At 42.6% G+C, this 23,118-nt stretch overlaps 1 protein-coding gene and 1 long non-coding RNA gene across 5 annotated transcripts in view; one reads left to right on the top strand and one right to left on the bottom strand.

The window, feature by feature from the left end:
- Nucleotides 1–1,085: 1,085 nt before the first annotated feature.
- LOC143145537 (pikachurin) overlaps nt 1,086–23,118 on the bottom strand; it is a 260,250-nt gene continuing 238,217 nt past the window's right edge. For all 4 annotated transcript variants that reach the window (XM_076309011.1, XM_076309013.1, XM_076309012.1 and 1 more), the window contains 6 exons: nt 15,437–15,660; nt 9,387–9,636; nt 7,411–7,694; nt 6,421–6,666; nt 6,207–6,310; nt 1,086–5,031 (listed from right to left, as the gene is read on the bottom strand). In XM_076309011.1, the coding sequence (XP_076165126.1) occupies nt 4,883–5,031; nt 6,207–6,310; nt 6,421–6,666; nt 7,411–7,694; nt 9,387–9,636; nt 15,437–15,660 (1,257 nt within the window). In that variant the 3' untranslated portion in view covers nt 1,086–4,882. The remainder of the gene's footprint in view (nt 5,032–6,206; nt 6,311–6,420; nt 6,667–7,410; nt 7,695–9,386; nt 9,637–15,436; nt 15,661–23,118) is intronic.
- On the top strand, nt 13,908–14,799 carry LOC143146319 (uncharacterized). Its single transcript, XR_012991897.1, has 4 exons — nt 13,908–14,030; nt 14,298–14,403; nt 14,489–14,615; nt 14,701–14,799. It is a non-coding gene; the product is annotated as an uncharacterized LOC143146319 (long non-coding RNA).

Here is a 23,118-nt window from a genome sequence, read left to right as displayed (position 1 = left end):
CATAATTACTTAATAATAACTTTTTTCTTTTCCAATTATAAATATGACTGAAAATCTAGTACTGCCTTAGTATCTATTTAATAAGATATGTAGCTCCTATAATACGATGGTTAAAAAATCTGTACAGATGAAAGAAAGATTTTGAACTGTAATTTCTAAGGGGCAATTTTTGAACAAATAAAAAGTGGATAAGAAAATATTTTCATCACATATAACGAACACGTTACGCATGGCGTTTGTTGTGTTATCGCTGGCTTGTCATAGATGTCACTTTAGCGTTGCACAGTTTCCATGGCGACGAAACACGTTGCGTGAGAGAAAGATGGAGAAGGAGAAAAGTAGACGTTTGAGAGGCTTCTGCGGTGAACAGCGCTGGATTATGCCGTGTTAACGATGCGTAAAATTCTTCTTTCTCATAGTTTCCCTATAAACTACGCGTCGCGTCATGTTCGTTCTCTTTAAACTGTGTTACGAGCGAAAAAAGATAAAGAAATTATGTCGCAAGCTTTAAAAAACTAATATTCTATACGATCACCGGTTATTTGCTTGGACACAAACAACGATCGTATCTCAGTCTGAAGCGCATTAGTTTAAACTGACACGAGGCTCTCTGGTTCGCACTACTAACGTTTTGGCAAGCGCTTCTGATTATGGTTACAGAAACAGAGTAGGGGGAGCATAAATCCGACAGCGCTACTCGTGTAGTATCAATCTGTCTTCCATAGAGGGCGGTAGCTAACGGAATATGGTGGGTCTAACTTTTCCCTGATTTTGAGAGGTTGGTAGATTTCGATCGGGTTATAGCGCGAAGAAATTTTCGTAGAAACGAAAGTACGTAACCAGATGGTCAAAAAAAAAAAGAAAATTATCTTCACCTAAAATGTACACGTATACAAGCTCGGAGAGTCGCACAGAGGTTGATACACACGTTGCGAAGAATTGTGCATAGTAACAGTACGAAACAGGAAGAGTGCCCTTCGAAACGGGCTAAAATATCTGTCTCGGATTTACGTCTTTACATCGCTAGACTTCACGTGTAATCGTTTACATTATATATTGTACTTCCTACGTAACTACCATTCATCTTTGATATTTTCATTATATAATTTCAAGAAAATAACATTCGTACAAAATTGACTACAGCCGATTGCTTTTTATGATGTGTTCGGGTTCGATCGTCCGTTCAAATCATTCTCGTACAACGAAGAAACTAAACTTGTATATCTTAATCCCCTATTCGTTAATCCACTTCTCTTCTTCCGCTTCCTCGTCCACATTACGATATGACGTGTATACGTATTGACCTGGCTGATTCCGACCGGCTTCTTTTAATCCTTCCGGCACAACCGATGCGTGAACCACCCTATAGTTCGACATAGGTGCGCCACGAATTTAGAGGTTAGAATCTCTATCGATCCGCGCAGCACAGTCTTCGAACGACCGGTATCGTTTACATTCTCGCGTGTATCGGTGAAACGTCGTTATCTGTCCCTAGAAATAAGACTTCAGCTCTACATACGAATTGTGGTAAAATATTCTTTGCGACGCAACATAAATCTAGTCAAATTTCGCAGAAAACCAAAGGTCGAAGGACTTTTTTTGGATCTCTTTGCGGAAATTCTGCTTCTCGTTGAATTTCCATCGTTACAATGGGGATTTAGCGAACCCCAAGTGCAACTGCAACAGCGGGCGCAAATTAAAATAGTCGTTCAAGGCCATCTTTCCCACAACCACGTTAAAAGTACCTCCTCTCCTAGGCTAGGTGCGCATTGGACGTAGAATGGATAAGGTGCTGTTCCATCGAATGTTACGCAAACATGTATTGCGATAATTATTTCGTATCGTCAGAAGGAATTGGTAGTGGAACTCTCGCTGAAATATTTTAAGCACTCATTTATTACACAGTATCTACAGTTAAAAATGAGAACGTTTATAGAAAAATGCAATTGAACAGGTATCGGTGTAATTGGTAAGTATCGAAACGATAGTTCTCTGTTTTAATTTCAACTGTAAGTGTTATCGAGAGCGTTAAAACATTTTTCAGTTCCATCGCCGAATGCGGGCCTAGCCTTAACGGTACCGCCACGCGCTTCCGTACCGAGAAAGACAGCGTGCCTGCAGGTTTGCGCTGAGAGGCGAGAGATGGCGCTGGGAGGAGGAGGTAGCTGAACCATACCGTGGGGGGACTCCGTTCCCGTGATCTCGAGCGGCCAATTTATCTTGCTGGAACTCGATGCACCAGTCACGCATTCGGATACGATTCTAGGATCGCATTCGCGACTCGACTCGTAACGTAGCGTTCGAACAGTCCACGCGATGAAATAATACACCGACTCCCGACGATTTTCCCCGATTGTGTTCCTCGTCGCGTTCGCATCATCGCCGCTCGAAATGCCCGTCGTGCCGGAGGGGTTAACACGTGTGTCAGATCCGTTTGTTCAGGACCGCTTGAAAAAGCTCTACCAAGTTAAGAAAATATGCAGGGATATCTCCGTAATTAAGTCGCTAGTTTTTATACAGATATTTAACCATTACGAACGTGCGGCTCGTGCTTCATAAGCGGAAACGTCTTCGAGGAGCGTACACACACGCTGCCCGGCTTGCAGGAAGTACTTACGTTACGAAGCATTAGTGGTGAGTTTTCGTAAGCACGAACGCGCGGATCTTTCGCGTACGCGCGCGCGCGCGCGCGTCCGAGTCTCCTCTCCTCGCGTGTCTGTCGATCATGGACGCAAAAGCAACGAGAATTTATATAAAAAAAAAAAAAAAAAGAAAAAGAAAAATCTGTACACAGAGAGAGAATGCTTTTGTCCGCGAATCGGGTATCCACGATCCTCTCCGTTACCGTTCGCACCTTGAAAAATAATCGCACGACCGTTTGTCGTCGCGCGACGACGCGGTTCGCTCGAGGTGTCGGCGAGTCGAAGCTGACGCGCGTGCGCGCATGCGCGCGCCAACCAACGGAGAACACGCGTTTACTCGTCGAGCGAAAAAGATACTTTCTCCACGTACAGTGGCTTGATTCGTCGCGCGGGTGGAGGGGGGGGGGGGGAAGGGGCGTTCCAGCTACTTTCGCATCGGGTGACGATGTCAATTGCTTTTGGTCCTTCTTGTACCTTTTGTAATTGATTTAAATTTTTCACCGCAAGGGTTCTACTCCACTCTATCCGAGCGTTCGTAGGCTCGTCGCGCTCGGAACGCGCGAAATGAAACGGTGCTAGAGAGACGTATGCAGCCGTATGTACAATACACGCGCAGCTCGACGCGGCCATCGAATTCAATCGTGAAAGTAAAAACGACCCACGTGACCAGTGTTTCTCAAATCTCGTCGCGGATCCCCTTGAATTAATTCTTTTAAATATATCTTAAAATCGTTTTTTTCTTCTTCTTTTTTTCTTCTTTTTCTTTTAATTCTTTATTCGATTCAACAAATTCTGTACACAATGCTCACCGAGGTAACGCGCAACGATACAAAGGGATTCAATACCTTTTGATTTCTTTTCCAGATTCTTTCGCTACTCGCAACAAACGCAAAACAGTGCTCGTGAAATTAGAAACTGTTCCAAACATTCGAGGATTCTCACCCCTTCGGTTTCTTTTTTATTTTTTTTCTTCACATTACGAGGGAACATTTGTCTGGGTGTTTTCAATAATAATAAAAGATTATTTTTGTATTCTTTTATTCCCATATACAGTATACTTTTTTTTTTTGTTTTACTTTTGAGACCTTGCGAGGGTCCAGGAGAGCCACGGTTTGAGAAACACTGCCTCGGGGTTGTAGACGGTCTAGAGGTGCCGTCGGGTGCCTTGGACGTATTTAAGGTGGCCCGATCGGTTCAAGCCGCTCTTTTCCTGCGGGGGGAATTGAAACTGACAGTGCCCCCGTTACAATCGAAGGTTTCGCGTCCGGTCGGAGGGCGTAATAAAAATTGACGCGGAGGGGTTGTGTGCACACTTCTACTTTAATCTTATTAGGCCGCGGGCGGTCTTCGAGACACGCCCCGTCGAGTTCTTAATCCGGCCGGGAGACAGTCGTGGGGCTGACTAGAGAGAACCGTTCCACGCGTGACAACTTCCGTCCAACCCCGTCAGGAACTCAGAACGGAATTCAGCACGACGAATCGTTTCGATTCGCAGAAGTTACGCAATCGTTTTGAATCCACCGGGGCGTACCCGAAGAAACGCAAAAAATCGTAAATGGGCTGACAAAAGCGGAAACGTGGTTCTCGTTTCGTTACATACTGTTTTTTTTTTTTTTTCATTTTTTCTTTTCTTTTCGCGTTTTCATTTTTCGCCGCTGCGTCGAAATTTCGGTAACACTCCGTGGTGGCTCGAGCCTTCGATCGCGAATTAGGCGCGGGACAGGAAGTTGCCGCAGAACGGAAATACGTCGCGAGGCGACCGATTGAGATCTCCAAATTACCGCGATTACTTTTCGTTAATATTTACAGTAAGCTGTCCACTAATTCAACCGTCGACGAACCGTAGTCTTCGTTACTTTTTTTTTTCTCTTCCCCCTCTTTCCTTCCCTTTCTCTCTTTCTCTACTTTCCTCTTTGCTGTCGCGCTTCTTCATTTTCGTTTTTCTTTTTTTTCTCTTTTTACGATTTTTAATTTATTCTCCATTTCGGGAGAGAGTTTCGTCGTTGATGAGTCTGTACAAAAAGTGATGAACCGGTGTGATCGGTGTATAAATCGCACGCCGATACCGCTGACAAAGCGTTCAAGGCGTCCACGAGCGGCCCACCGTTCACCTTGAACGCTGCATCGTCGTTGTCCTGGCTTCGCCGGCCAATTCATCGCGATGTATTATTTTCATAACCTAGCGCTGGCCCGCGCGCGCGCGGACCCAACCACCTAATGTCGGACGGCACGGGTGTCTTTCAGGGGATGCACGAGTGCGTGTTGGTGGCCTGCGCCGGCGACGACAGCGCCACGGAGAAGTCCAAGTCCAGTACCAGGTCGCTGATGCAGCCGACAATGCCCTTCGTGTATCTGCCGCCGGTTGTCCTCACGACGTCCGGCGCGCCGCCTGCAAACACACGCGAGACCCATGTATAGTTGGACAAACGAGAGAACACCCCTGGGGGCGTGGCCTGAGCGCGCGGTAGAGGACGAGGGGCGTGGTTTGAGCGCGCGGTGGGGAACGAGAGGCGCGGTCTGAGCGCACGATGGGGGATGAGGGGTGTGGCCCCGCTCTGCTCCGCCCGACATCTCTGGTACTCCGCTACAGAATCGAATATCGTAATTTGGTAAGTCTTGTGTTCCTCGACTCTTTAGGTTTAAGTCTTACACTTTTTTCTGTCAATTTTAATTCACTTCTCAGCCAATATCTACTTATTGCAATAATTTTTTTCAATTTTATTTGTAACTTTCGAAAAGAACTATGCATTTAAGGGTTACTTAAAGGGAATGCTGAGATCAATGAAATGAGTAACGTGCTACTGTCAAGGTGAATCGAGTCTGTGAAGGGTTCTCCAACCGTAGAGATTTTGTTTCAATTTTTGAAGTATAGATTCTTGAATTTTTAGTCAAATGTTTATCGTTATGTGAGTTTGGCTGAAAATACGACAGCCGTATTTGTTTCCTCGTTACTTGCCCAGTTTTCCCCGATGAGTTGAGATTTAAATCGATCTTCGAGGCTTCAGCGATACGTTGAGTCTTTTCTTTACGAGTTACACAAGTTAATGTTAGCAGAAGTTTCTCTGAATATGCGATCCACGAGGATGGCCCACTTCGTAATTTTGGCAATAACTCAAAGATAGTTAAACGCGACCGTACAGGTCGATTGAGGTGGAAGTTGCTGGCTGTTAATTTACAACAGTAGTTGCAGCCTGATGCAGAAATACGATTTCGTGAAAGGTGATTACATTACGAATTATTACTTTTTAGTAAAACAATACCAACAATTTTGGCAAAAAATGTCTTTGACAAAAACTACATATAATAATGGAAGAAGAAGTATCATATACTAGATTTCAATTGCAAATTTCGATTAAATTTTCTGGAAATATTCTTAGATACACGATGATCAATTAAAACCGATTTACTGAAGAAATGACTCCTCGATGAAAGCTCCTCGATTGATCTACCAGCCAATATCTACTTACTGTAACGAGTAAAATAATTTTGTAAATTTTATCCGTCCCTTTCGAAAGAAGTTGCATATTCAAGGGTTGAACGTTTCCATTAAAGGGTTTCACTCACCAACGTAAAGACCGGTGTCGGTGTTCAGCTGTCTCAACTGTCCCGGCGACGACGCCGAGACGCCTGTACCGCTGTCGACGACCAACGACGCCCACTGTTCGTTCCTAAAGATACACATCGGTCAACTTCAGTGCATTGGAACTCGATTAAAAACTGCTCATCGTGTTAAAACTTCCCGATACTGTTACGAGTCATAACTTCCTAACACGGTTACCTAACTGCCCGAACACGGTGCCATAGATCATCGTCCAGTCTCGTTAAATTGTATCGTAGAACGGCCTCACCGGAGCCCAAGTTGTAAGCCAAAGTCAGGTAACCACAGTCCAAGCCTAGGGCAAGAAAGTCGTCGTTCTTGTCCCTTTGTTCTTGCGGATCCGCTTGTCGTCCGCTCCAAAGCAGCAAACCGCTACTGCTACTCGCTCTGAATCTCATATTGATGTCCACTCTGTAGCTTATTATCCTGCGGATGGAAGGTTGTTTGAGCGAAAGATCGAACAGTTACGAAACATCGGTGCAGGAAAAGTTGGACAATTGAATGAAAATCGGGACCCGAGTCGAGCACTTATCGAACAGAGGTGTCGATTTTTAGACCCGATCCGGTTGAATCGTCTTTCAACATTTTCTGCGTTAAATGTTGTTCCAACCGATATTGTATCGGCTTCGGGAACGTTTTAACGCATGGAGGAACGTTAATGGGTCCTTGAAACGAGATTAATATAACGATGTCGATAATTAAAACAGTAGTAACTTTCGTCTGGTTGTTTCACAGCTTTGCAAGCTCTAAACGAGGAAAAGTTTTTTCATGACGGACCGAAAGTTAATGTAATAAAAGGAAATGTGTTAATTTGAGTACACGCGAGAGAAGCAAATTTTTATTATTGAATCGTATGTTTGTTAATATTACGATTGGATACTATTTTTAGAAATTTTTTCGTAAAATCTACCCCGGCCAATAGAAACATACAAATGTACCAAAAGAGAGACGAGGAACTGATAAAAATTAGGAAAAATAGAAATGTGTGCAAAATTGACAACTTGAACTTACATAATAGATCTCGATTGTACATTGTATTCGTAAACTGATGTTACACGAATAAAATGTTTTCTCTATGTTGCATTAAACTCTGTCCATTTTGAGAATGACTCGAGAAACATTGCGATCGATTAAACGAATGTGCGGATGTTTAAAAAAACTCTTTGATACCTTCTCATCGTGTCCGCGTCGTTGTAGTGTAGGTAACTCTCGCTCCCGGAGAAGCTAGGTACAGATCTTTCGTATCGCGTTCCCACGTTCGATTTCGCTGGTGAAGCGCCGAGGATCGTATTGTCATCCGGCGCTGGACACGGATGCGGCATACCGGGTCGGCAACGACACGTGAATCGGTCCCGAAGCGGACGACATTCCGCGTCTCCGCAAGGCCTCGCCTCACACGCGTGTCCGCAATTCCCGACGTTCACTCCACCGAGCGCTTCGGCGAGGATTCCAATCTACGTGTAAAAATTCAAACACACGTTTGACACGCAGCGATAAATTAGTATGTCTAACGTTTCTACCGCTCGTAGTATCGTAAACCTGTTCGTAGAACGAAGTGCAGACACAAAATATTGGCTGCTCAAGGTCACATACTCCCACCACAATTCGCGCGATATATACTTGTATGCTACAATAGACTGAATTTTTCTTTGAGCTTGCGTAACTTTTAATAGCGCAAAACTTGTCACAGAATGAAGTGCAGGCACAAAATATTGGCTGCTCAAGGTCATATCCCCCACCACGATTCGTGCGAGATACACCACTTGTGAACTAAAATGGGTTTACTTTGTCTTTGAGTTCGTGTAGCTTGTAATAGCTTAAAACTTGTCACAATATGAAGTGCAGGCACAATATATTGGCTGCTGAAGGTCACATCCTACCACCACGACTCGCGCGAGATACACTTATCATTAAGATATACCAATTATCGATCGATAATTAGCTCCATCGCGAGGTTACAAGTTGCAATACTCGAACGCGACTGTGCGTAAGTCGGTTGGCGGCCTCTGCGGCATTACGTTTGAATTTAATACCGCTCGGTATATTCGTGAATTTATAAGTAGACAATAGTTCTTCCGCGACAAAGGGAAATGCAAGTCGGTGCACTTCGATGCAATAAAAGCGCAACCTGCAGCGCCCCCTTCCAACGTCGCGGCCCTCGGAGGGGATTTAACTCTCTTCGTGCCACCGGGAAAAAGAGTTAAAGCGCACAATGCGTGCATTCATACGGTCTAATGCCAGCACAAATATTTATGCTCGCCCGTTCTGCAAGATAATTTCCTCCGAGTGAAACCATCCGGACCGTTAATAAATATTTTTACCTTTCTCGGTGAAGTCCCTTCGGGGATTCGGTTCCGTGCAATACGGAGGTTTAAAGCGCGCGCTCTCGATGATTTCTAAGGCTATCGGGATAACCAAAGGGTCGTTCAGCTTGGAAGAGAAAATGGGTAGTGGAATTGAATTTCATTCAGAGGAAAATTATCAAACACAATCCCCCACTTTTCGCGTTTGGTATACAGTACAGTGCAATTGGCTCGGGGTGCAGCTGCATTTCGTATTTTTTTCCATTTGAAATCAAATCGTCGGCTCATGGGAATATTCTCTAGATGGTTCGGTTAAAAGTGTATCTTCTTTATCGAGGATACATCATCCAAAATGATCGCGGTATCGAAAGTACAAAATCGTTTCTCTCTGTTCACGATCCTTGATTGATCTTGTGCGATTATCGATGACTCAAGGTCGCGTTAAAAGAACGATAACCTTGAAATCACCTTGACCCGTTACTAATAGTTTCGACCATCGATGAGAATTGGAAACGTAGGAAATAAGTACACGAGTTACAGAATTATTTTAATTCTTTTCCACTGTACTCCAAGATATCGAAAATCACGAAACATCGAATTGAACTTATTCCTCCGTCTCTTTCACGGGTTTGTAGATATTCGAAATACAATAAAAAAATTTCATTTTAGGGGATGTTTTCACCCCCCAAGATTCTTTTTCGAAACAAAAAAATAGTTACGTCGTCCGCTTGAACTTTGTTTCAAATGTTTGCAAGCTTACTTTCTCCGCGACAGTTAACGAGGTGGGGGCCGTGACTCTTATCGAGGTATCGACCGGTAGACTGAAGTTTACAGTACTCTTACCTCGCGACGATTCAGTATAACGGTCTGAATGCAACCGACGAAGCTCGCGGTGGTTCTCATCTTCGGTGAGTACATGTCCGTCGATGGTGCTCCGCCCAGGTAAAGATTCAGCGGCAGAGACAGTTGCGTGAAAGCTCCAGGCGTCAGGATTTCCCGTGGAGGATCGTCCTCCACCTCGAGGGACGCCAAACGTCCGGTTCTCGAGACTCGCACCTCCACCCACTCGCCAAGGCGCACCGGATTCTCGCTTCTGCAACATCGATCGATGCGTCACCTTTCCACTGCATGTATTTCAGAAGAAGACGTACGATGCATCGCACTTTCGGGGTTGACGGTTCTCGTTGTATTTTTAGAATCGACGATTTACACGGGAACTTTATAAATTGTCAACTCTCGTCCCCGTAAATTTGCAGATCTCCGGAAAAATAGTATGGAAATCAATCCATATCGAAATTCTATTACTTTCACGATCGTTCACGAGTTTTGTAAACTTACTCGCGAGTTTATCGATGCTTTCGACCATTATCATTGGTTACCTTTAAATTATAGCTCGAAATTTGTCTTTAACAAAACTATAATTGGATAAGATAATAATCAATTTATCGTTCCTGAAATTTTTAAGTAAAATGTATTCTTGGTCATTGGAGCATTTTTGTTTAATTCGATTAGTAACTTTTCGAACAATCGAGAATACATTTTGTATCAAAAATATATTTCTCTCTTTTTTTCATACAACAGTGTATTATGTTTTTTAAACTTGCACAATTTTATATCACCGTTTTATTAAATTACGTATACTATGTATCAGTATCATTTTTATTATTTTTCGTGTTAAAAGTAAAGTACTATATATATATAGTACTAGATATAGTAGTAGATTTTGATATACTGCACGGATATATATATATATATATATATATATATCCGTGCAGTATATCAAAATCTACTCCATGAAAAGCAATTACCAAACACTGCAAGGCATATTTCAATACCGTTTACGATGAATAGACTCCAAATTGTAAAAGAAGCAATTTTCAGTAAAATCCGTATTTCAGTAAATGTTAAATACATTAATATGAAAAATAATTCACGAAACTCTCCAACGGGTAAGATTTCCAATGGTAAAGCGATAAACTTTTTCCTCGTGCAGGGTGAGGCGTAGTCGAAGAGGGACGGATTATTTGGTTCGCTTGCTCGGGGTTCGAAGAAGACGCGTGACGTTTCCAGTCCGCCGTAATAAAACTCCAGATCGTGGCGGAGGGTGGAAAGAAAAGAAGAAGAAGAGGAAAAAAAAGAAAAAAAAAAAAAAAAACTAGGCAGAATGGAGCCCTGCCGCCGTGATTCCGGTCAAACGTCGTGAATGCGAATGAAGTTTGTTCGTGGATAATATTTCGCTGAGGCGGCCACTTTCTGGGATCGCGTAGGGTGAGTAGGAGAGAGAGAGAGAGAGAGAGAAAGCCTTCTATTGAACGGTCCCTGAAGCCGATGCAGAGAAACTTTCTCGCGGGAAGAGAAGCGAGTGCTACGTAGCCTCCTAATGGCCGGAAGAATCGTAAACTCCGTAGGTCTGACAAGGGAACCACGCGAAGTGTTACTCACCGATTTGCATAGAAACTTCGTGGGTAGACGAGGAAGCGAAAAATACGAGAGCCGCCTACGCTCGTTTCGCGTAGACGCTCGATAGTTCGCGAAATATTTAACCCACGATGGATCGATAGGGACACGATCAGGCGTACGTTAACGCGTACCAGCGATAAATCGGGGGTAGGTACTCACGTCAGTGTTTACAGTCCATAAGAAATTTACCAAGTGGGAACGAAAATAGATAAACGATAGAATTAGTCGAGATGGATGTAGTGTTCGCACATGGTACTCCAGCGTTTCGATCTTGAGACTTTAGGGTCCTTTTCGATGCGAACATTGATCTTACGATGTTTATTCTCTTTGTTTGATTTTTACAACTTGCTAGATTTTGTGTTAGTTATATTTTGTTTGTTTTGTTCAAGAGAAGACTCGTTACTGGGTTCGTATTTTTTAGGTAGGTTTAAGAATTAGAGGGGACTAGAATTTTTAATAATGATATGGAAAAATTTGTCACACATTGTAAGAATTGTTTTTGTAAGGGCTGCTCGCTTCTAACCAGTATTTTATCTTCAAATTAGAAGCGAAAACTCCTTGAGGGTGTACTCGTACTCTAGAGAGAATGAGTTTCTGTTTTAGTTTTATTTGAAAAAGATATCTTCACAGGAAAGGTATGAATGTAAGTTTATATTTTATCACATACATCCTTTCTGTAGAGTGTAACTTGGTTATACGCTTACGGTGAACCTTGTACGCAATTTCAAAACATCACGAAGTCGTGTACACCGTGTACCATAATTTCGCTGGCTGTAACATTTGTCAGTTTTTCTTTTTTCCAGGCTAGTTAAAAATCATTTCTTTCGGGCATTAATTTATTCCAGTGACGCTTGAAACATTCACCGAATGTATAACTAAAAGAAATGATAAAAAATTAAACATCTGTCTTAATTCCTCTGTCTAATTACCTCTCCTGATAATAAATGACCGAATTTTTAGAGTTATTAAACGAGTTTACAAAATACCTCTACATGCTACTGTGAAATAATTATACAAATCGTATAATTATAATAATAGATCATCTAAATACCAACAATACCATGGATATATAATCTATGTAATTTATAAATTATATGAAAAAAAAATGAAAGTACTAAGAACACTTAACGAAGAGAACGAAGGATAAATATTCTGTATTTGTGGTCGCATCATAAATTCCTCGTCTATTTCTCACTCTATCGATCAAAAGTGAGGTCCTTTTTCGAAACTTAAATTGCAGCTAGTTAACGACACCGGTTCTCCTTTCGACGAGTGTTTTTCTTTGCAAACTAATCGAAACGCGAAACAAACAACGCACTAGACCCGTCGAGATGAAATATAAACAGTTCCCAGTTATCGATCAGAGCCGTAATTACATTAACGTTTACGACAATGAAGCGCTGTTGTTTTTTCTGTTATAACTCTCCACCTGCGCGCGAACACGGTACCGAAACACGGTCCGGTTAAAAAAAATTTCACGTTAATTATTCTCGATTCTCTCGTCCGTGTATGTTTTCACTTTCGCCGGGATCAAACATTGTTCCGTTTTACATACGAAGGCAAATGCGCGGTGTTTGCCCCGGCTTTATGAAACTCTTCGATAAATACCCTTTTTATCCAGCCGGATCCTTCTCCGACAAAATAATATCGGTGGGCAAACTTCATTCGCATTCGTCATGTTGAACGACGAACCGAGCCCGTCATTATTCCCTTCTTCCTTCACCGTTGATCCTCCCCTCATCGTTTTGACTCAGTAATCCCTAAAAACCTACTCCAGCGTCGCGTGGTCGATATCAACCAACGTAGTCAGAAAACTAAGCAGTATGTCGTGTGTAAGGAGTTGGGGAAGTAACGACTGTATTGTATTGGTATACCAAGTATTAGGGATAGGTATACTATTGGTGTACCGAGTATGAGGTATACCGAACTGTTGGAATACCATGTATAAGATGTACCCAATTATTGCAATACCGAGTATAAGATAGAGCTACCTATAGGAATACTGAGTAGGAGCTATATCGAGTAGAAGGTATACCTAACTATAGGAATACTGAGTAGAAGGTATACGTAACTATAGGAATACTGAATAGAAGGTATACCTAACTATAGGAATACTGAGTAGAAGGTATACCTAACTATAGGAATACCGAGTAGAAGGTATACCTAACTATTGGTATATCAAGAATAAGGTATAAGTAACTATTGGTATATCAAGTGTAAAGTGTACCAAACTATCGGCAACGTATAATATACAATGGTAGAAGTTACATTCGAAAAGAATGAAAAATAAGAAAATTTCGTCGTTGCTTTTAACACGTCTTATCGATATATTTTTCCCGATTCTGAGAAACGCTCAGTTTAAACATATTCTTCTTCTTATTTCAGTGCGCTGAACTCGTGCCTCGGAAGTTACGTCTACATAATTTTAAATACCTTGAACACATTACGGGTTTGAAAAGGCCCTAGGAACGCGGCAGGATTAAAAGGAGAAAAATTCTCGCTGCAAAAGGGACTCGAGGACCGAGAAAGTACACTTTGCGAGACCCTAGGACCATTAGGCTATTCCCGCTCGTCCACCGAGTCCTTTTTCGACCGTGGCGGGGATTTTCCACGAGCAAAGGGTTAATCCGGGCAATGAAAATAGGAAAAATGAAGCGGCCCGATCCGATCCCCTGAACCGGGTGCCTTGGAGGACGCGCGTACTGATTTTCCGTCATGAATATTCAGAGAGCTTAATTCGCGATGAGGCCGATCGACGTCGATACATCGTTACCGGCGGATAGAACGGATTAAACGATCCCGGTCGGTTCTTTCGACACCGTCGACGGGGCTTCGTTAATCGATCGCGTCGCGCATAAACTCGTTATGCCGCGTCACAAGCGACGTAATCAACGCGATCTTGTTCGTCGCGCGACACGTATCTAGACAGTGCTTGGGTGAACGTTGTCGAGAGTGTCTACCTTCCTTCTTTCACGAGACGCGATGTATTCAGAGGGTTTCGATCGTCTTTGGTACTGTGCACGGATCGTAAGTTGTCGAGTCCTTTTAAATTGAACGTAGGAGGGGGGCGGGAGAGTCCTTGCTCCGCCCAATCCCCACTAGGGACCACCCACTCAAGCGTGGTCACATTACGTAGGAGTAAAGTCTCCGTAGGGAAGTATACAAAATTTTAATTTATAAAATTAAGGGTTTCTTTAATAGAAATTTGAAGAAAAGTATAACTCGCTCGAAAGGAGGAGAGAGTTTATGTGAATGTACGTTTGACATGAGTTTATTTGACAGCTGTTTTTACAGTATTCCAGTTGTTCGACTAACCTCACGGAAATTGTGCATCTCCGATTCGAACAGACGACTTCTAAGCGTCTTATTACAGATCTCTTCGTCGGTTCAAAAGTACCAGGTATTGTCCCAATTCCCTGACAACTCGTTTCAATACGTAGTTGAAGTACCTCAACGTTATCTACCGATGTGTTGTAAACCTTTAGGTGCTTCAACAAATAGAAATTGAGGTTGCCAGTTAATTGACCTCTACGATCAATCCATTTGTTTCAAGAAGTTGTGCATTGGACAGGAAACCATACTTAAACAGTTGAAAGAAGAGCTCGGTTCATCGTAAGAATTACTAGAGCCTAAAAACGGTTGTAATTGGAAAACAATATCGGACGTATATTTGTATACATTTTTTTCTTTATTTCAGTGTGCTGAATTCGCCTCTGAGAGAAAGATACACAAATCAATGATTATTATATTATATATATTTAATTATTAGATTGTATAATGTAAACGATGTAATGTAATAATTATTAATTTATATATCGGGTTGTTCGGAAAGTCATTTCGTTTTTTTTTTTTGGTGAAAATGAAACACGATTTTTTCAGAGTGTACAAACATTTTATTAAATTACGTATTCTCCATTTTGGAAAACGAAACGACTTCCCGGACGACCCAATAGAATCTTAATCGGCGAACGAATTCGTGGCAATTGACGACGACCGAGTCAGTGTCGATTACTTGGCGTTTCACCCTATCCACAGACGCGTGAAGCCTGATCCCCGTACAGGAACTTTCAACAAATTAAAATACACTTCCCCGTCTAATCAAGCGCAAACGAGGCGGCCGTAGCGGCCCGCCGACCCGTTTCCCTTTTTCACCCCAGTTACCGTACGCGCGTTCCCAATAAAATTACAATATCCGTTCGCGGCCCTTATCCGCTCACCGAGAGGCCAGGCCATGCAAACGACTCAATTAGAGGCAGGACCCGAGCGAAAGGAGTAACGAGGAAATTGAAAGGAACAGGTCGGAAAGGAGAGAGTGGGGGGGGGGGGGGCTAAGGGTGGGTTGGAGGTGGGGCGGGGGGCGGGGGAGGTGAGTGTTACCGCCCCCGAACACGGTTCGAGTATCGAGCGTCGATCGCTACACGGAATCGACTTACCTCAAATCGGCGGGTCCCGTTCCCAGGTCGAACATGATATGAACGTGTCCCGAGGAGAGGTACAACGCGATGAAGTCCCCGGTAGCGTCGCTATGGTGTCCGTTGTAAAGTATAACGCCGTCCGCGGCGGTCGGTTTCAACGTGACAGCCAATTCCAGCCAAGATAGCGACGTGTCGGCCAATCCCGGGTAGCGAAGATAAGAGGATCCGTTGAACGACGGCACCTGCAAGCCAGAGAATCCATCGAGCATGGTTATCTTACCAAGCGGCAGATTTTCCTTGGGAAAATTGTACGCCAAAGGACGTTCGATCCTTTCTTGTTAGGGCAGGGCGTTGCCTTATCCTTCGCGAAGAAAAGTGATTGCACATGGTCGAGGATTGAATGTTACCGAGTTTTGGGGGATCAGTTTTGCTCGTTTTCGTTCGCTGCTTGCCCTGTTGCTCGAGGATTTACCACGGGTTTCGGACAATGTTTTATAAGCGTTAACTTAAGAACGTATCAAGATGGTCGATGTTCTTTAGCAAAAAGGGTTGGTGAAAGTAGCTTTCTAATCATATGTGTGATTACAATACAGTGACAATTGTATTGAAAGCAGCATGGTGATACGTTTGTTTCACGGTGATACAAGTATTTGTCATTTACAGTTTAGAACGCATCAATCTTTAGTATACCAAGATGGGATGGTCAATTTACCAAGGAGTGTCGTTAAAAGATTCCATAGATTTTTAATCGATGTGCTGGTTACTACAGTATTTTTGTCTTAATATCGACTCAATTAATCATTTATGGTTCAGAAGCACCATTTCCTTCTAGCGAATATAGCACCTAAACGCTTCAAATATTACAGCGGGCGTAGCGCGTCAAAGTTGAGTACTGCACAGTGGACTCACGGGGGCGTGACTTATTTTCAGGGGTTAAAAGGATATTGCTACGTAGCAGAGTGCTCCGGAAAATATTCTCATTTATTTTTAAACCGTCCTCCATTGTTAACACCAGACTTCCATCGAGTTTGACTTCAATGATCGTTTTAGACCCTCTCGTCGAATTTAAATTTCATCTTCTATTTAACGAATCGAATAATATTAAAACTCAGTCATACCAATCGAATTCCACTTGAGGAGCAAACAAAAAAAAAATGGCAACTCCAGAACAAGGTTACACATGTTTACGAATTTTTTTTACTGTTTTCGTATACCCTGATCTAGCCATCGAAAGGAGTCCTACATATTACGATACACCGTGTACGTTATCGGGACTATCCTCCGGACCTGTTGTTACAAGGGATCGAGTATTTCGAGCTTTAAGGTCGTCTATAAAATGTTAGACAAGGAAACACCACAAATCGAGCGATTTTTCAGCGGCGACGGTGAGAAATCGTGGGGCCACAGGGTCTTCGGAGATCTTCTTCGGCGAAGCTGTCTGACGGTAACATTACTTCCAGTGAATGGCTGGTCCTTTTTTTCCTCCGGTTATCTCGCGGCGTCAATTTCCGAAATGACGTAGTTACCGAACAGGAAGGGACCGTTTCGCGAGCAAGCGGTTCGTTCGTCGTGGATACAGCTACTAAATTAAAGTCTGCCGAGTTCCTTGCGATCGCGTGCTCCGCACATTATATCCCCGCATAAATTTCATCGGCGCTCACTTTACGTTTCGTTACACCGGAGCATCGGCGACGTGATAACGTATAGCGTTCGACGGGAAGCCAAGAGGCGGAAGTACAAGTGTAACGCGCTCGTACGACGATGAGGAGAAAATTTCATTTTTGCGTGTCGTGACAAGGGAGGATGAATCTCGAACTCTCGTGCGAGAATTCATCGGTTTCTTTTTCTTTTCATTGAAGGTTTGCGAATGAAATGGACAAAATTATTTTGCTCGAGAATTAATCGAAATTGACGGTGAATTGTAACGGTGAAACGCAAATGGGAGAAATATATCATTGGTACTGTAGGTTGGTGAGAAGATGGCACAATGTGGTAGCTTAATTTTTAGAGATACGTTTGGAAATATAGTATATATGCATTTATGTAAACGACTATTGTAATGTGGGGGTAAGCGGGGGGTAGCTTTTTTATTGACTCAATACTGTCCGTCCGCGAAAAGAAGGCCAACGAGTGTTTCTATTCCCACTTTACAGTCTATTAGTTCCCCCACGCATTGGGGGCGGGCGAGGTCGAGGGCGGTACGAAGATCGACAGCGGCCAATAGCGACAATACGCGCGATGGTAGGAGGAGCCACGATGCTGTGAACTGGAGTGGGGATGTGAACACTCGTTAGCCTTCTTCTCATGGGCGGACAGTACCTAATAACCTCTACACAGGTTGTTCTATAATTTGAGACACTTCAAGAGTTTATTGGATTTGTTTCTTTTATCCTCTACAAAGGGGTAAGGTATTGTTTAATACTTAAACGAAAAAGTGTGCGGTGTTGTTTAAAAAAGTATTAGTGATCTTAGATTTTCGTAAAAATATAACCTTGAAAAAGGAATAATACCACCGTTATACGTGTCCCTTCAAAGAGGGCAATTTCGTCCCGAAGAGTTTGTTCGTAGAATCATAAATAACGTAGATATTTAAGTGTTTCCTTTTAAACGGTCCACTCTGTATAATACGCTAGTAAAGTGCTTACGGCAGTTGTTACAGGGAAGTTACGACGTGGACGAAAAGGATAGCGAAGATAAGCACGAGGGACATTTTTGCCATTCGGTGGTGAGAAATGGCGATGTAACAGGTACGGAAAAGTAGAAGCGACGAAGGGAAAAGATTAAGGAAGGGTACGCGAACTGGAGTGCAGAGTAAGAGTCTTCGTTCAAGGGACGGAGCACATGTGTGTAACACCGAAATTATGCTTCCACGTGAAGAATATACCTCGTAAAGGACAAACGGTTGTATTACGTAACCAACAACTAGTGATGAGATTCTCGAAACACCGGAAAATACGAGGAAACTTATTAAAACTGCATGCGTTAACGTCACTGAGCGAGTTGAAGAAAGTAGCAGAGAATTCGAGAGCCGGCTTATTATGAGCACATCTCTTTCGTCAGGTTCCCCCGATTTAATTTGATGCTGAAAGGAGCTCGTTAACTCGCCGTATTCAGAGTTACCAGATTTATCGTAGCATCGTTTACGATCTTCCGAGAGATCCACCGTGTTCGTTACAAAATACTTTCGTGTCCAATTTTCAAAAATTTGCACCCTTTTGAAATTTCAAAGGAGGAAAAAATTTCATCCAAAGTTCCGTCACAATCGAATCTCACGAGTTGCAGGTCGCCGTCCACCGAGTCTCGGGACGCAAATTTTCCTCGTATATATTCGAAAACACTTTCGTCGTGAGACGCGAGAGCGTAAAGAACTACTTCAGAGAAACGCGAACGAAAATGAAGAAGAGAACCCAAAGGCGTGTTTTCATCTAGGCAAGATTTAAGAAACGTGTGACAATGACGCACGAGATGAAGCACTATTCTACCGAGGCAATATGTCGCGTGCGACAACGACGCACAAAATGGTTCTCTCCTCCGCCATCTTGTTTTTTTTTCTTTTTTTCTTTTTCTCCCTCTATTATTATTGCTACTAAAGACGCGATGCATACTATCCATTGATATTGCTTCGGTGAAATTGGTTCGGTCGCACACTGTACAAAAACAGGCGACATTAGACGATACGTGGCATGCTACAAGTCGCCTAAATGGAAACCCGCCTTAACCTTTATCGTACCGTAGCGAGATCCCCCAGAGACCCTCATATATGTTTTCTCGATGCCATTCCACAAGTGTTGGAAATACGTAGCTTGCAATTTCCCCATATGTTTTGTCACAAATCTCGATTAGTAGATGCAAGAAAGGAAAGAAATCAACCGAAATGATTTTTGCGATTAAAATTAAAAACCTATCGAAAAATCTGTACGATCCTCGTACGTATATCGTGTTCTCGCATGTGTTTTTTATTTCTCCCGGAAACTGAGTTGTATCGTTAATGAGTCGCGATTGCACGTAAACGGTGGTACAGAGTGTACAACGCGTATCTGTATTCAAACGAGCGAGAACGAGTCATTTGATACTGCGATCGGGTCTATCCAGTTGTAAACAGAGTACAGAATAATAAGTGTGGGCCATTCTGAACTGTAAACGAGTGTTTGGATCACGTGAAACACGGTGGGTGACCATGAATGGTTTCGATAGCTAATGTCACGATTGATAACATCGATGTCGAAACAAAAAAAAGTGTAATAATAATAATAATAATAATAATAATAATAATAATAATCGATATAACAATGAAAAAATTACGGAGTCTATCAAGGATCACCCTTGGAAAAGAACGTCGACCACCTTGCCGAGGATTAAGGCGGCACGGAAAAAGAGTAAGGGCACGCAGGAGGGAATTCAAAAGATATAACGCGGGAGGATTAGGAGAGATGAGGGGCACAAGGGAACCTGAAAGGACGCCGAGGGGTGGGGGGAACTAAAACGAAGGAAAACGCGGGAAAGAGAGAACGATGGACGATTACTGCAAAGAACGTCGGGCAGGATGGGGTAGGTGGGGGTTGGGGGTGGGGGGAATATCAATTTTAAGCGTAGCTACACTCCCAACCGGTATTAAAATTACTCCCCAAGTGTCCCGGAAGTAATATCGGGCTGTCAGGCCGATACCAATTTTATCAAACGCATTTTCCACGCGTCTATCGCCGGCTTTAATGCATCCGCCATTGTTATAATCGATATCGGTGTGGTGGTTATAGACGCGGATAATTCGCGCGTGTATATCGCCGCACACGTGCGCGGTGCACGTGAAGTGGCGTCTGCGGATGAGAGGACAAATTGATCGGCATTATGCCACCGTGGAAACGTTGAAAAATCGTTCAAGAAAAAGAAGGGAAAACCCCGATGGAGTCCCTTTTGTCCGCGGTAAATGCGAAAAATCGCGGCACGCTTTAACGCGCGACGTGTAAAATAATCCGCGGTGTGGCGCGACGTGTCTGGTCGGGGACTAGGGTGGGGGGATCCGTTTCGTCGCTTTCACGCTCTCGAGATCGTCGAGCCCTCGCTAAAGCGTCGATTGTCGGCCGACGTTTTAAGAATTCAATGCACCGCGCGGAGTGTAATTAAGCGCGATGCTCGATCATACGACGCCTCGATTCTTTAAACGGTCTGACGACGTACGATCGCGGCGGATACTTTTCCAAATCGTTCGAAATCGCGCAGATTTAACCCTCGCGCATACGTACGGGTCGATTTCGAGAGAAATTGAGTACCGGTATCGGATCGACGAAACGTTCGATTCACGCGTCTCAAGGGACTGAAAATTATTGTAGATACAACGATGGTAATAATTGAAACAAAAGTGACGTTCGTTCGACTGTTTCGATTGTAATTTACGATTTGGAAAATTTGTAGAATGTCTCCGGTTGGTATCAGACGTATATATTTTGGGAGATGGTGAATAATTTACAGAGTCAAATATTAGTCGATTATTTTCCAATCTTTGTTTCTAATTTTTACTATTCCGTTTAACATTGCCGGTACGCTGTCGAAATATTCTCCAATTTGTTTCTTAAGCGGAGAGAATGTTTCTAGTCTTCGATAAGTATTTCTCAAGAGAGAGATTTCGCGAGAGAAATTAAATTTGCGAACACGGTCTCTCAATATTTCCCTTCGAAGTTGTATTTTGCAATTAAAAATTTGAGAAACATCGGAGACAAGAACAGGGGGTTACGCGAATCGTTAAAGGTAACTTTGTTCGGTGTACTTGAGAAAATGAGCACGAGTTTCTCGAAGCAATTCAACATACTCGATTTTGTTGTTTTGTTCGTTCCCCGTATACTCAACGTGTACTCAAAATTTCACGGGAGAACCGATCAATCGTCGCCGTAGGCAAAGGGTTTCTATTTCGTATCCTGGATAACCGTGTTTCCCGGTGAACCGGAACTTCCTTTAAACTCGTCCGACAAACAGCCACGAAGGATCGGAGCTAACAAGTGTCACTTGAAACTCAAACTCGTTCTCTAACTACGGGGAGTAGAGGCTCGCCACCCTTTTAATTCTATATAATACACACTCCCGACAATTCAATCGAATTTTTCGAAAGCTTTATCGGGAGAGACTTCAAAAGCCCGTTGCACGTCGTTACGACCCTTTCGTCCCCCCTCGATAAAGGGTCGGATGGAAAGTTCGCGGCGTACGGGGGTCGCGTTTAACCGTGATTTAATTAATCGCTGGTGCCTCGAGTTTCGTTTCGAATCGCGAACGCATCGACGGACACGAGATATCTTCGAACGTTTGTTGTTTTTCTCATTATCGGCGAAACGAGAGACTAAACGAGTTTCTATGAACATTCGAGCGCGATAAAATTAAGTAATTCGAACCTCGTTATTTGTTTTTCTTTTTTTTTCGTGGAACGTACTCCTAGGCGTTGTCTAATTTTGTTATTCTAATTTTTGCAAAGTTCCATATACAGTAAGATATTGAATATAATACAATATATTGATTATTAATATAAGAATAAATTTTCCAGAGAGCGAAATTAGCGTTTCAAAGCTATTTTTTATTTCATTTACGATCAAACTTCGAATGTAGTAGTCGTTCGAAAGTGTTCATGGGATTTTCGGATCGTTCTTTGTTACATTTTGCAGTACATGTGTAATTACTGGAACACTCTCGCGGTTCTGTTATTTTTAACGGGCAGTACGGATTACTTTATTTCCGTGTACTTTTGGTTTTGTTTACGAATGTCAGAGTAAGCGGTAAATCCTCCCAAAGCGACGATTGGAAAATACGAGCGTTGAAAGAACGCTTGTGAAAACTGTTAAACGAATGTTGGCAGAATATTGCTCGAAATACGATTGAAAAATTAATTCAAAGGATGCCTGGAATTGTTCGAGCGGTAATAAAGTCCAAAGGAGGATGTTTCAACGAAAAGGCTGTTTAAGGGTAGAGAAATAAAATTATTCGATAACGTTTACTCGTGCATGGCCTGCAGGTACCCTTTCCAAAATGCAGCAAGCTACTCAACGTACAAGAAATAAATAATTTTCTATCGATATTTGTCAACGAATAATCGCACAATTTCGCGTAAAATTTCTCTTGCGCGGTGATCTCTGTTTCCAGCAGTTCATAAAGTGTTCGACGACACGAGAATAATAAAGAAAGTTCGTAAAAAAATTCACCTTATATTTGTTTACAAGTTATCCTCCTTAGTGTTTTAATAATCCAAACTGGGCGCAAGTGATTTCATTCACGAAGCAATTCTAAACTTGGAAATTGATAGAATTATGAAACTTTCAGAATATACAAAAGATATTTCCTCTTTCGCTGTCCCGGTTCGTTCCGAAGGGACGCAGCCCTACAAGATTGTTTTATTACGTTGTCGGAAAAGTTCTCTCGTGATAAATACGTGCAAGTAATTTTACTTATTACTTCGCCCACCTCTCGTTTTTAATAACTCTTTACAATTACCCGCGATGTTAATCCTTTCTTTAAAACAAGTGTTTTACAACCAAGCGAAAGCTACGTGAACCCTTTACACTCTAAATAGAATTCAACGCAGCAACATTGATCGATCTAATGATATAATTACAAGACGTCTTGTAAAATGTAAAAACTTACGTTACATCGAGTTAAAATAATTCTATACCAAATACGTAAATTTTGTTTCGAACAAATTTCATCGATTTCGTTCTTCGTCACAG

Source organism: Ptiloglossa arizonensis, chromosome 4 (genome assembly GCF_051014685.1).
Source record: "Ptiloglossa arizonensis isolate GNS036 chromosome 4, iyPtiAriz1_principal, whole genome shotgun sequence".
In the NCBI taxonomy this organism is placed as follows: Eukaryota; Metazoa; Arthropoda; class Insecta; order Hymenoptera; family Colletidae; genus Ptiloglossa; species Ptiloglossa arizonensis.
This window is presented reverse-complemented; position numbering and strand designations above follow the sequence as displayed.